Here is a 13437-nt window from a genome sequence, read left to right as displayed (position 1 = left end):
AATTAATCAGCGCGCAGCGCAGTTTCCCCTGTGGGTCTCTACATGTGTTAGATTTGTAATCCTTTCAAGGAGCAGTATCCTGCTGGGATGTCACATGTTTTGATTAAGCGCAGCCATAAAAGGGGTTATTACATGGCAGACTGTGCGAGTCATTTGATGCCTGCTCAACTGCTTAATTAAAAAGTTGACGTATGTTCTCCTAAATAGATTAAAATTGTTCCCTTTCGAGACTCGCACGTGTGGCGAAAGGGTTAATCTTGTGGCTACATTTTCCACTTGGCGCCTCTCATTTGCGTGCCATGTAATTATGTCTTTTGAATAATCACGTGTGATTGGGGGTGGCCGCAACATGGAAGGGTGTGGGGTTTTTTTACTGATTCATTTTGGGAAAGGAAAGCTTTCAAACATGGAACACCCCATGAAAAGCTTTTTAGCCGCTATATTTGAATGAACTACATGTTCATTATGGTGAAGTTAAAGCTTGCTTAATGAACTCTTCTGAAGAAACCCCTTGGTTATCCTTTATTGTATATGAGGTGAAGTGTATAGTTGTAATTAATCATGATAATAATATTTTATTTCGATTTAATAACCTTCATATAGCCCTGGCGTTTTATGCACATTAGTAGCCATTGATTTGATCGGCCAATTAATCGATCCTGTTGCAAGAATACCACAATTGCTTGGTTTCATTGGGGCATTAGTGCATTCCTGACTCGTTTAAGCTGTCCAAGTCGATTGATTGCAGTCTTGAAATTCAATTAGAAGCCACCGCGAAATCACGCAATTCAACAATTCCGACATGTTACACGAGCTGCGGGCAAACAATGGAAACCACAAATCGCTTGCCTACTACAGTCACTTAAAGCCACAGGACTGACAGGACATGGACATGCAAGGGAACACGAAAGGCTTTAAGTTCGGGAGCAGCAAGTCCATGTAGTTTTGGCCACAACAAGGGCTCGAGTTGAACTTTCGATTTCCGACCAATTCGTTACTATTGTCTGGGGAATTCCCGGTGGGTGGTGGTGCTACAAGGGGGCGTGACCCTTGGGCGAGACAGGAGGCACAGGAGGTGCGATGACAAGTTGGTGGGATCCTTGGGGTGGGGTGTTGGCTAGTCGGCTATCGGCGATTCTATCTAAATGAACCCGCCAGGTCATCTATTATTGATGGTGCCTAATTGTGCGCCGTTCTAGACGAGCGGTTATCATTAGGGGTGTTGTTCGCCAGATGGGATGGGTGGTGTGTTCGTCCTTGGGGCGACAATGCGCCATTCCGTCTTGGGCAACTCCATTCCACGCCCTAATTAAAACGCTGCCCACACACTTGCAAATGGACTGATGGGCACTTTGTATGTAGATTTTATGTGACATGTCGCAGTTCGCCTCCCACCACATCACATCCTGCCGCTGGAATTGGGAATTCCCAACCCCATTCAGGACTCGGCGGCGGCTGTCCTATATCACAAAATATTATGTCATCTCCAGCCGATGGCGACGGATTTCTGAGTCACGCCGCAGCGCCAAGTTCATGAGCTTCGTCTGCAAGCAAGCGAGAATCACAATCTGCCATGAACGAGCGTTTATATATAGCGGCTATATAATCAGCGGGTGTCCAATCGACATTCGGCTCAATGATCCATTATTATGGTTTACAATTTGCAAAGATTCACCCATTAGTCATTTAAGCATTTCTTTGCTAAAATAATAAACTAGCATAATGTAATCTGGTGGTTCAAAGTTCCACATTTGTTGTGTAATAGATTAAAAGAATAATCATTTTATGATTATTTCTTTAATTTTTATGAATATGCACTTAAACTAAATAAACTTAATTCTGACTAACTAACTTTTCTGTATCAGAGCAGGCAGTTGACTCAAGATTATGTACCCCGAAGCCATTTGAAACCTGAAAGTTAGTGCAAGTTGATGGAAGAGTTGATAAAATATTTTTGAATGGTTAGGTGATATTTATAAACCAATTTCAGTGTGGCAGATAAGTCCGCTGCTGTGGTGAAGACTATATCAGCTTATCGCTTCATCGGCTATAAGTTAGCTTCTTTATGAGGGGGTCAGAATCGGAGGGGGGATTCACTATGCTTTGCCCCAGGCAATCAGCACCACACTTCGCCAGATGGTTGAAAATGCCGTTCCACGATGACTGCCATGGCACAGACGTCTACTGATAAGCCGCCGATAAACTTGGGGCTACATAGTTACTCTTTCAACTGGGGAGCTCTCTCACAGGCAGCACACTTGTGATCGCACAAGTATGCCTAGAATTTCGTGCCTCGCTGCGTTTTCTATATTTATCCAGATCTAGCATTACATCATGCCACCCACCGAAGATGATGTTTTACAAAAGCTAGCTATAAATTGTATTACTGGAGAGCAGACGGATTTCATTTGAGTGCGACGACTTTTTATAAATGTAGCAAAATTTTTCAGGCTTATCGCAGCGCTTAGTTTTAGACAGAAATATTCAACTGTTGCGATAAGCGAAGTGTGGCTTTCCGGTTTTAAAATCGGCTTTGAAAAAAGTTTTCTTCCAGCACAAAAAACTCTTTAAAAAGCGTCTTCCCTCGCCTCTCTTTCAATAGCATTATCTCCAGGCAGAACATGAAAATATGGTAGGCAGTATTAAAGACGGAAAAACAGAAAAGCAGATAAAAGCGACACGCCGATAATGATGCCATTGGCAACAAACAGATTGAGAGGAATAGGTTCTCCTCTCCCGCTTTCGCTCCCGCTGCCGCTCTCTGGGAAAGTGGGCCAGTGGGAAAGGGAAAGGAAACGGGAAAAGTGGGCACCAGCTACTGGGAACTTGGCCGATATTTACGGCACTGGGATCTCACGCGATGACGAAATGCGCCACTCACGGCCCACTACTCGTATACGTGTTGTGGGCTCCCTCTTGGCCACTCGCGTTGAGTATACCACCCGTTGCCGGCTTCGCTCGCGCGACTGTTGCTGCTCTGCCGACGTCTGCGGCGGCGCTGGCGCTGGCGTCAACAGCTCTGCTAACGCCGACGCCTACACACTGCTAAATACCCTACAAAACGTAAGTTAACTGCGAGTGCTTCGTAAAAGGAGAGAGCTAATTTCTACTTTAACTTCTTAACCGAAAATGTACACCACTTTAGTTGGTTATCATCAGCACAAGCTGCTCATAAGTTACTCAGCAAACAAAAGTAAAAGTAAGTAAATTGAGAATGCAGGGCATTCCCCGTTCGGCTATAGCCCATGGTTTTCCTGAAAGTTGGTCATGTTCCGAAGCGGCAGCATTGACTTTGAACCGCGAGTTGTTTGTGTAATGTTTACGGAATGTGTGAGCACAACAGAGAATGCAAACAGAGGTGCTGGGCCGAAAGGGGGCGGTTGGGGGAGGGGCGAACAGGGCAAGGCGGAATGGTAGATAATAACTGTGGAGACGCAGCGAAGCGACAACAAATAAACTACAAATTGAATGGTCTTAACCGCAGTTGGCGTCGCTGTCGCCGATAGTTCTATGGCAGCGCAGTCGACGTCGACGCCGGCAGCGCCCGCTCTTTTGGATGTAAAATGTCGACCGTTTTCAGAGGGCGTCGTTAGTCACTTGAGTTCGTTCGCCTGGTCGACAACAGCGGAGAAAGCGAAGCGAGACGAGAAGAGTAGAGAGTGAGGAGCGCGAAGAATCCGAATCCCGGCGAATCCGTATCCCGAGAAACCCCCAGGATCCGTACTACCAAAGTTATCGCCGCGGACTCAGTTGCCCAGAATCCCGAACCACACGCAAAGTAGGTTCCCAAAAAAAAGTGATCACAGACTGTATAATCGCGGAATACCATATGGTTTTTGTCCAGAACTCTCTGACAGATCAACAATATAGCATAATTGTGTTATTCGAGTAGTTTTAACCAGTCCCAAACGCCTCTTTAAACAGAAAACAAATAACCGGCGATTATATGGTTGTTTTTTATGCACCTCTAACTTTATGGAGCATGAGCTGCAACAGGGAAGCTCCATTTATCGGTCCTCGCCCACTTGGATAGTATTCCCAATCCCAGTACCAATTCCAATCCCAATTCGACTGCCCGCACCCCTCCCTCCACTCAAACACACAGCTCACATGCAAATTGTAACCCAATTGTTTGCTCATTTCTGTCATTACCAGCGTCGATTAGGGGGAGTGGATGGGGAGTTCGGTGGGAGTCAACAGAGCGAGTAACATGCACACCCCACCACCCGCCGGAAAGTGCCCCTCCACGCAGAGGAAAACCTCCAAAAGAACCTCCCCCAGGTGTTAGCTCTAGACTGTATACACATTATTATCCCTCACGATTTGATTGCCGCGACACGCGTTGACCCACATCAATAAACCGACCAGCCGGACTGACTAACTTGGGTTAGCCCTCTCACAGAAGGGGGGTCTAGAAACCCCCCCCTGGAATCGGGCATTAAAGACAGAAATCACCCATGAGCTACACTTAATTTGAACAATTTAATTAAGCACCTACCAATTTAAGGAGTTTCCGGTTAACGAAATTCGAAGTCCTAATGGCTTAGAAATGTTTGTGTGAAATGTAAATACCACTATTCGTGATATTGTTGCTGGCTAGTTGTGCTTTCCTTTCGAAATTCTTGTTTATTGTTTAGTCTGAGCCGTTGAGACGCCAGATTCTGTGACAATCTCCACATCGAAAAGCGAGAGTGCCAACCGAATCCTATATTACAGATGTGGTGCACTTAGAGTAAGCTTATTGATATAAGGATAATATCTATATCAGTAAACTCACAAAAAGTGGTTCCCATAAGCAACAATCGACTCGCAAATTCCTTGGAAACCGCTATCGGCACCTCTTTCCAGGAACAAACAGTTCCAATACTCGAGGGGCTTTTTCAAGTGCTAAATTAGATTATTTAAAATTTGATTTTTATGATTTTTCACATCATATTTCGCTACATTCGCTGCCATGGGAGACCCAATGGAATTGCTATGAATATGTAGCACTTTGTTGCTATACAAATTAACTGAAAAATGCCGTCTTTAATTAGCTAGGGCTCTTTTGCTCAGTGTAACCATAGTTTGCCAGCGATCTGGTCTGAATTATCTTTAGATAGCGAATGCCTCAATTGCCCCGCGACCATTAAAAGCTCCAATTAAAGGTGCCAGCCGAGCAACAAGTGGCGATACGATACTTGATCTCCCTCCGCTGCCCCACTAAATCGCAGTGCTGGGAAATCTGTGGGGTTGGCTTTTCTCTGCCAATGCAATACGTACGGGAAAAAGCTCACTGCTCCCTGTTTTTGTTTGGGGGCATGGAAAATTTCCAATAAAATTCGGCATTCTGGTGACGATATGGGAAAATAGTTGGTGATACGACGACGTGCGAGCCATCAGGCAATTAGCCATGCCTGGGGTGTCTAGAAATCGGAGAGGAGTACGGGTATCGGATACCGCGAACTGGGAACCGCCAACCGAACCCGTAGAACCTCTCGATGGAATCGATGGACGGACGGTCAGCTTTATCGCGGGCAGCGAAATGAAAACACTCCAGAGCATTTTGCGGCAAATGCCAATGCCAATAAAATAGTGGCCAACTGGAGGGGCGGGACTAGTCAGGGGGGTGCTACAAGTATGTTTATTATTATTTATTATTGGGCCGAATTAGATTGTTTTTTCTTTGCCCCACTGCAGTGCGTTGCCAAGTTGGCGCGTTGAAAATTAACCAAACGAGAGTGAAGTGACTCTCTCTGTTGCTTTTTTTTTTGTGGTTTTATTCGAAACCTAATTTATTCATGCGAAAGTCGCGTGCTCGGGACCAATGAAAATGTTGATCAATTCTTGTGACAGCGCTCGTCAGAAGGTTCTGCTCACATTCCACATGCCCTCTTTGAAATTAGCATTCGTGGCTACATTTTCTAATTGAAAAAGCTGGGGAGTGTTTTTTGGCGTTTGACGTTCGGCGTTTGGCGTTTGGCAGCCCCACTGTGCCGAACCCGTCCGGTTTATTATCAATATGTAAATTGATCAGACTCCCCAATCTTATCGCCCCAGCGAATTGCGTAAGGGGAGCGATTCCTCGGCACCCCCATTACTCATGCCACTCCGAGCACCTGGAGGGGTCAGACTGGGAGTGAATCACGCAGTCGGCTATCGCAAGGAAGTATTTGCAATGGTCGATAGGCGTCTTATCAACGCTCTTAACACGAAAATTTTGAATGAATCAAGTGTGTGTGGGGGGGTGGTGGGGACTGCAGGGTGGGTGGCAGTCCAGTGGGGAAAATATGGGCCAGGTGTGCCAGGTGTGCAATGCTTATCAGCAAGGCAATAAGCCATCGCACGCACGAGAAACAGATCGACCATTCCCCCTTTCGACCGAAGACCATGGGAAATGTTCTGCGGGGGCGTCGGCTATTCGACTATCCGACTATTCGCCTATTCGACTATACCCAGTGTTCGCAGAGTCCAAAGGTATATGGCTTTTGGGTGGGAGTGCGACACGGTGAAATCAATTCTCGGCAATTTATGATTGCAATTCTGGGCCGTTTCGCAAGTGGCGAAAATGCTGAATTTATTGCATCGCAAAGAGTGGAATATTTTCAAGACTGGTAGCCAATTGAAACAACTTTGCTTATGTCAAATAGATAGAGAGAGAGAAAAAGAACATTAATATCTTATAAATGCTGATTTCCCTTTATATCAAAGTATTTTTAAACCAAATTAGTTTAAAATGTGAAATGTTTATACTTTTAGAATTCAGGGGTATGCTGCTTTCGTTCTACGTTCCAAGAAGATCATACGTTGTGCCATGTTTGTTTGCCCAGCTGCCCCCGGCTATTTAGATGTGTTTAAAAATCTATTCACGATTTTCCCACTTTCCGCAGATATTTATTTAACTTTGGTACATTAGTGATTTGGTTTTACTGTTCCATATAACCATAAAAGTTCAGTCCGTCTGTTTATTGGCTTTGATATAAATGTGATAACTAAAAACATAAAATAGCGAAGTGTAAATATAATGCATTTTATGTTTGTGATTTTTTAAATGATAATAATTCTGGATAATGAAGTTATGGTAGTCGGTATCTCTAGGTAAGAAACCTTACCATTATAGACCTAGTTCAAATTTTTATTGGTAGAAAGAGGATGGGGTGGTTAGATAAGAAAACTATGAAGCAATTGGGCTCATGAGATTAGGAGTCGCCGAAATCCCGGCAATTCGCGGAGTTTTGAATGACGAAGCGGAATCATCCACTGATTGCAGACAGTGTCACACCATACTACATGAAATTAGTTCGAATTCTGGCCCACCTCCGTGTGCGAGGATCCACCTGTTTGCACCTGCGTGTGACTCACGCTTGTTGTGACTAGATGGCCATAATGATGTAGTGTAGTTCCATTTGCTGTCGACCAGATAGTGGCCACTTGCAGATCGGTGATTGCAACATGGAACTCAACTGGCGATAAGCTGCGATAACGTTGGCCCTGAGTGCCGGCGTTTATTCCACAAATAAAACTGAATAAACGAATGCTGTTAATATCCAGAGCAAACCCTTCGAATCCACAGGGGGCGGATTGGGTGGGCGGGACGTGGCACGTGAGGCTGGCAACAGATTTCACACCAATTACAGTCGAAACTCTCAGAATGGCCTGCTAATAGTGCTTATAGCGCTTATAGCCATCCTAAACTTTAATTAGCAAGTCTCCGTAGATTTGCTTTGATAGCTCAGCGAAAAAAAAAACGTCTATTGTGGATGATGGACGCATAACTAGTTTAGCGGTCAACAGAAGATGTTTACAGTACGAAAGGTTTATTAGCCTTTGGTTGTTTGCTTGGGCATTACTCATAACTGGGCTTATTTCACACAAAATCATCAGATTTTGGAGCATTATTCTGTAATATAAATGGTTCTATCTATCTAGTACAAGATACTGCAAAGCAAGCAGCTGGCAACGTTGCGTATTAGTAACATATTGAAATTATCCGAAAACAATATGTTAAACCAACTATTCTCCTTCTCCTATTGCAGCATGTGCCTTTCATCCCCGATTCCCGGCCAGAAACAGGCGCAGTCTGTGGGACATTGCAACGGATCCTGCAGCCTGGACAGGAATGGGAACCGCAGCACCACCACTGTCCCCAATGGAGGAGAGCTGAAGCACAGAGGCCATGCCACAGACGCTACATCACACACCCTGGTCACAGACGAGGACAATCTGGGGTACAAGGAGGAGAACGCGGTCTACAAGGAGCAGCAGCTGCTGCAGCAACAGGACCAGAAGCTGAAGGAGTCGGAGCAGCAGCAGGAGGAGCAGGAGGAGGAGTACAATCCGCAGATCAGATGGCCCGATCTGGGGGCCCAGACCTTCCTGCACGTCGGTGCCCTCTACGGACTGTACCAGCTCTTCTACGCGAACTTCTACACATTCCTCTGGGGTGAGTGTCCACTGTGGTGTCCCCGTGTAATTAACAACTGGGCAGCTAATAAGCTGACGCCCCGGCGACCTGGTCGCCAATCCCCGTAATTGCATCTGCCAACATGCAAACAGCGTTTCGATGGTCGGCTATTAGGTATTTTGTAACCAAACGCCAGTCGCGCTGCTAACTGGGCCAGTTTAAATTGGCTGTCTGTATTACCAATCCCCTGGGCAGAGGTGTTCATTAAGTTCTAGTGCAGATACATGGGAATCATTGTAGCTTAAATGTAGATAGATGTTACAAGTTCTAGTGTATATAAATTAAAGATCACAACAATGTTGCTGCTCAATGTTTTTGTCCAAAATGACGCATGGCAGTCAGATTTGAATGAGTTAATGTTATGCAAGAGGTAAACAACCATCAGGTTGTATCTGTATGCAAGGCTGCCCGGTGAACTTTGACCGCTGGCAATTGAAGTTAACGAACGCTTCAATTGCCCGATATATTCGTATATTCGGCTGGTGATCGAACGATAGGAAGAGCGGGAAAGATTTCCGAGCAACGACCAAATAGGCCACCCCGAATTCGTAGATATATTTAGAGCCGGGCGTTGTGTCATCCGTCGAGCAAATCAAGCGAGAAGCGTCATCAGCACACCAAACCAAACAACGCGGTGTGTGTGTGTTTTATTTGTTTGTTTAGACAATGACATCCGTTTGTTCGTCCCCTTTCAGTGGTGGTCACCGTCTGGGTCTCCGGCATCGGCATCACGGCGGGAGCCCATCGCCTCTGGTCCCACAAATCCTACACCGCCTCGCTGCCCCTGAGGATTCTGCTCGCCTTTGCCTTTTCCATCGCCGGCCAGGTGAGTGTTACATCAGTGTCAAGCTTGCTAGAATGTAACTGATTGCTCAATTCGCAGAGAGATGCCTACACGTGGGCGCTTGATCACAGGATACATCACAAGTTCTCGGAGACGGATGCCGATCCTCACAATGCGAAGCGTGGTTTCTTCTTCGCCCACGTGGGCTGGCTCTTCCTCACGCCGCATCCCAAGGTGGTGGCCAAGCGGAAGGTCATCGACATGTCCGACCTGGAGGCGGATGCCGTCTGCATGTTCCAGCGCAAGTACTACATACCGCTCTTCGCGCTCTGCTCCATCGTCCTGCCGGTGGCTGTGCCCTGGTACTTCTGGAACGAGAACCTCTGGATGTCGTTCTGGATCAACTTCAACATGCGCTTCACCTGGACCCTCAACGTCGCCTTCTTCGTGAACAGCGTGGCGCACATGTACGGCAACAAGCCGTACGACAAGTAAGACAGATCACTGTACCTCCGGTCGGCAAAACTTACCTAATCCTACCTAATCCCACTCCAGGAACCTCATGTCCACCGAGGCGCCCATCGTCTCCCTGCTGGCCATGGGAGAGGGATGGCACAACTACCACCACGTCTTCCCCTGGGACTACAAGACGGGCGAGTTCGGCAACTACAGCCTCAACATCACCACCGGCTTCATCGACTTTTGCGCCTGGCTGGGCCTGGCCAAAGGACGTGAGTTGAATCCTCTGCCATTCCAATGAATCTGTACTAATTTACCCGCCTTGCAGGTAAATCGGTATCCCCTGACATGGTCTTGAGGAGAGCCAAGAAGTGCGGCGATGGAACTCGCTTCCTGGACGATGACCATGCCCACAAGGATTCGGTGTGGGGCTTCGGGGACAAGGACATTCCTCGAGAGGATATCGTGGAGCTGGCCAAGATGCAGAACTGAGCTAGGCCGTGTATTATGTTTTCAGCCTGTGGTTTTCGTAGTATTAAGTTGTAGCACCAAGCCATGCCTTATGCTCTGTTTTTTATCGGGGACTGAGTCTTCATATGTGACTCCGGTCTTCTAAACTAGGCTATGACCCATCACCCATCACCCACCACCCACCACCCAACCCATCCCATGCCAACCCGGATCACTCGGATCTCTGGGATCGCCGCATAGGCAAGCTAATCTCCCATCGTTGCTTTCGTTACTTACCTGCGGGTCAATAAACTATGTTTTGTATTATAACACCACTCGACTCTGAACACCCTTGGAATACCTGAGGCTTATGCATAGGCAATGGGTCTATGAATAATCCAGTGGACTCGCTCGATTGGTTTCCGTAATTATGGCGGACTTTCAGTATAGTCAGGACCGCGGCGAAAGGCGGAACCAATTGGGATACGGGATAGGAAACAGGACTAACTGAACCCACAATGGAGACAACTAAGGTGAAGCAGACGGATCAGAGTGGGGACTCCATACACAAGAAACGCGATGCCATCTGGCCACTGGTTCTCTTCTATATCCACTTAAATATCCTCGGCGTCTATGGGATTTACGTACTGCTCACCAGCGCCTCGTGGGCCACGATTTTATTCAGTGAGTTCGGGGGGGCTAAACAGCTCCACGTGCCGCATACCAAGTGGCTGGCTTCTTAACCCCAAATATCTGTCTCCAACTCATCTATCTGCCACTCAGCTGCCCTGCTCACTCTCCTTGGCACTTTGGGCGTGACGGTGGGCGTTCATCGTCTTTGGGCGCACAGGACCTTCACCGCCTCCAAGCCCCTGAAGGTGTTCCTCATGTTCTGCCAGACGACCGCCGGTCAGGTGAGGCAATCCCCCCCAGAGCTTTTACGCACTACGCCTCTGGCGAAAGCTTTTGCTCGTTAGGTTTCATCTGAGACACGAACCTGGTTGGCTGAGTTCATAGTTTTGGTGTGTTTTTTTCCGGTTCAGGGCTCCATCTACAGCGTGGTTCAGGCCCATCGCCTCCACCATGCCAAGTTCCAGCAGGACGAGGATCCCTACTACAGTAAACACAGCTTCATGTACGCCCAGGTGCGCGGTGGCCTGCTGAAGTACTCGCCGCAGCAGGAGGAACTGCTCAAGGATGTGGATATGTCGGACCTGGAAAGTGATCCTGTGGTCATGTTTCAGAAGAGGTGGGATATTACCTAATCTGAGCTATCAAACTATCTTATTGGATATACTGTATATTTCCCAGATTTTATGTCCTGCTGTACATCTTCCTAAACGTACTGCTCTCGGTGAACACTCCGTTCCAGTACTTTGGTGACTCCCTGGCCACATCCATGTTTGTGGGCTTCTGGCTGCGCAGTCTGATTGTGATCAACCTGGGCAACCTGGTGCACTCATCCCACTTCATTTGGAGCATTCACAAGGGCTTCAAGCCCACCGATTCCAACAGTATCTTCCTGATCACCAAGAGTTACTGGCCCCAGTACCACTATCTGCTGCCCAGGGACTACCAGAGTGGGGAGTATGGGAACTATGCCTCCGGAATTGGGTCTTCCATGATCCGTGTGTTTGCCGCCCTCGACTGGGCCAAGGATCTGAGGACCATTGGATCCGTGGCTGTGCGCCTGGGACTGACCAAGGCGGTGGAGACGGGTCGTCCCATCGTCGAGTGCATCGAGGAACAGGTGGAGTTGGAGGAAAACGCCCTGCCCGCCAACCATTTCCTCAACCGGGAGAAGTTTATGTAAAGTTTTGTGCCGCCCATTGCATCATCGGCCCACTAAAATGATGCGACAAATGGTCGCGTCAGTCGTAAAAATAAATTAACCGCCGCGGAAGGGGCGGGTAGAGTAAACTGTGAGCCTAATTATTGGTCAGCATAAAAACATAGTAAACAGAGGTGCAGTTCGAACTCCGTGGCATTTTCGTGGGCTTGAATGGAACTGGAAATGTCGATGGAGCTGGAGATGGAGCTGGAGGTGGAGGTGGAGGTGGGATGGAAGCCCAACCAGTGGGCATGGCCCAGGGTAAACAATCTAGCTCACAAATCACAGGTCGCCCTAATTATGCATTCCCACTCGCACAAAGAGAAAATAATATCGCTTATTTCTTAATACGAATTTCGAAGTTAGGTGGGCGTTTAAATAACTCTTTTGATAAGTTCAAAGTGGGCTATGTGGGGGCTAACTATATTTGGTTCATGTTAATGAATGATACATTGGTCATTGGAAAATAACTTCAACTTTCATATAGGAAAACTTCAGCGGGAATGGAAGAAGCATGATAGTAACCACCTTGATTACTTATTTCAAGACTTAAGCTATCTTCATTTCAAGTCCGATTGGGACCCTTCCTATTTGGCTTTCGCTTGGCTTCAGATGGCCAATAATTTGGCAATGGGTTCGTTTGCTTTCTCATGATTGAATCGTTTGGCTACCGGGATTGGTCTGCATATACATATATATATTTAAACATATGGCTTTCGGCATCAGGTGCTTTTGAGCCGGGTTTATGGGTTGTGCCTAATGATTTTATTAGCCATACGCAATGTGTGTTCAGTGGCTGTGTCGCTGATTGATCCGTCAATATTGACTCCGCACTCAGTGTCTGTCTGCCCAGAAGCCTTTTCCCAACCCATCATCCTTTCTCCTCCGCTGTTTGCTTATCAAACTTGGTTTAGGCAAACTATAAACTATGCGCCTGACTGGGAGCCCATCGATCGATGCCATTCTAATGCACACATTCTAATACCTATATTTGCCAGTGATCATAATCCATAATCCAGCTGGGTGTGAGCATTCCACACTCAACGCAACTCCACTGACTCACATTTCAGTCGGCCACTTGTACCAATTCCTAATGACTCTGCACTGAAGTGATTACTAATGAATTTGCCTGCTAAAAGCTGGCACACTTGAAACATTTTATGACCAACAAGTGCTTAAAATTACAAGCACACGTGAGGTGTAGGGAAAATTACTAGGCAAACACAATGTTCTGCCTATAAAACTACAATCAATAAGAAGCGTATGCAAAAGATTTCGACTTGTATAGAAATACGAGTTATTTGAATTAATCCTTCGGGTTTTACTGGAGAATTGATATGATCGTTTTATTTTTTGACGCTCCCTTTTTTTCCCTGTAAACTAAAAGTATCTGTGGTATTATTCGCGGTGTATCCCTATTCGCTTTTAGCTGTTTGCGCTGTGGCAGATTCGAGATCTGAGATCCGCTCC

The 13437-nt window shown here is 46.7% G+C and overlaps 2 protein-coding genes across 2 annotated transcripts; both read left to right on the top strand.

Moving 5' to 3' along the window:
• Positions 1-3593: 3593 nt before the first annotated feature.
• Positions 3594-10471, top strand: LOC122621827 (acyl-CoA Delta-12 desaturase). The gene is made up of 6 exons (XM_043799818.1): positions 3594-3778; positions 8016-8422; positions 9139-9269; positions 9327-9718; positions 9783-9958; positions 10015-10471. Exons 2-6 carry the CDS (start codon positions 8017-8019, stop codon positions 10176-10178), a joined length of 1269 nt encoding a protein of 422 aa, XP_043655753.1. The 5' UTR covers positions 3594-3778; position 8016; the 3' UTR covers positions 10179-10471.
• A 107-nt stretch (positions 10472-10578) lies between these two features.
• Positions 10579-12056, top strand: LOC122621829 (acyl-CoA Delta-9 desaturase). The gene is made up of 4 exons (XM_043799819.1): positions 10579-10820; positions 10920-11050; positions 11180-11385; positions 11448-12056. Exons 1-4 carry the CDS (start codon positions 10655-10657, stop codon positions 11947-11949), a joined length of 1005 nt encoding a protein of 334 aa, XP_043655754.1. The 5' UTR covers positions 10579-10654; the 3' UTR covers positions 11950-12056.
• The last annotated feature ends 1381 nt before the right edge of the window (positions 12057-13437 follow it).

The sequence above is a fragment of the Drosophila teissieri genome, chromosome 3R (assembly GCF_016746235.2).
Source record: "Drosophila teissieri strain GT53w chromosome 3R, Prin_Dtei_1.1, whole genome shotgun sequence".
Taxonomy (NCBI): domain Eukaryota; kingdom Metazoa; phylum Arthropoda; class Insecta; order Diptera; family Drosophilidae; genus Drosophila; species Drosophila teissieri.
The sequence above is the reverse complement of the archived record's forward strand: the minus strand, read 5'-3'. Positions and strand labels throughout refer to the sequence as shown.

What these genes read in the sequence shown, in the direction of transcription:
- LOC122621829 (XM_043799819.1), top strand. Translation starts at nt 10,655, where the DNA reads ATGGAGACAACTAAGGTGAAGCAGACGGATCAGAGTGGGGACTCCATA. An exon ending in GTGGGCCACGATTTTATTCA is followed by an intron (nt 10,821 to 10,919) that starts GTGAGTTCGGGG and finishes TCTGCCACTCAG; the next exon opens with CTGCCCTGCTCACTCTCCTT. An exon ending in GTGGTCATGTTTCAGAAGAG is followed by an intron (nt 11,386 to 11,447) that starts GTGGGATATTAC and finishes TATATTTCCCAG; the next exon opens with ATTTTATGTCCTGCTGTACA.
- LOC122621827 (XM_043799818.1), top strand. Translation starts at nt 8,017, where the DNA reads ATGTGCCTTTCATCCCCGATTCCCGGCCAGAAACAGGCGCAGTCTGTG. An exon ending in GGCAACAAGCCGTACGACAA is followed by an intron (nt 9,719 to 9,782) that starts GTAAGACAGATC and finishes ATCCCACTCCAG; the next exon opens with GAACCTCATGTCCACCGAGG. An exon ending in GCTGGGCCTGGCCAAAGGAC is followed by an intron (nt 9,959 to 10,014) that starts GTGAGTTGAATC and finishes CCCGCCTTGCAG; the next exon opens with GTAAATCGGTATCCCCTGAC.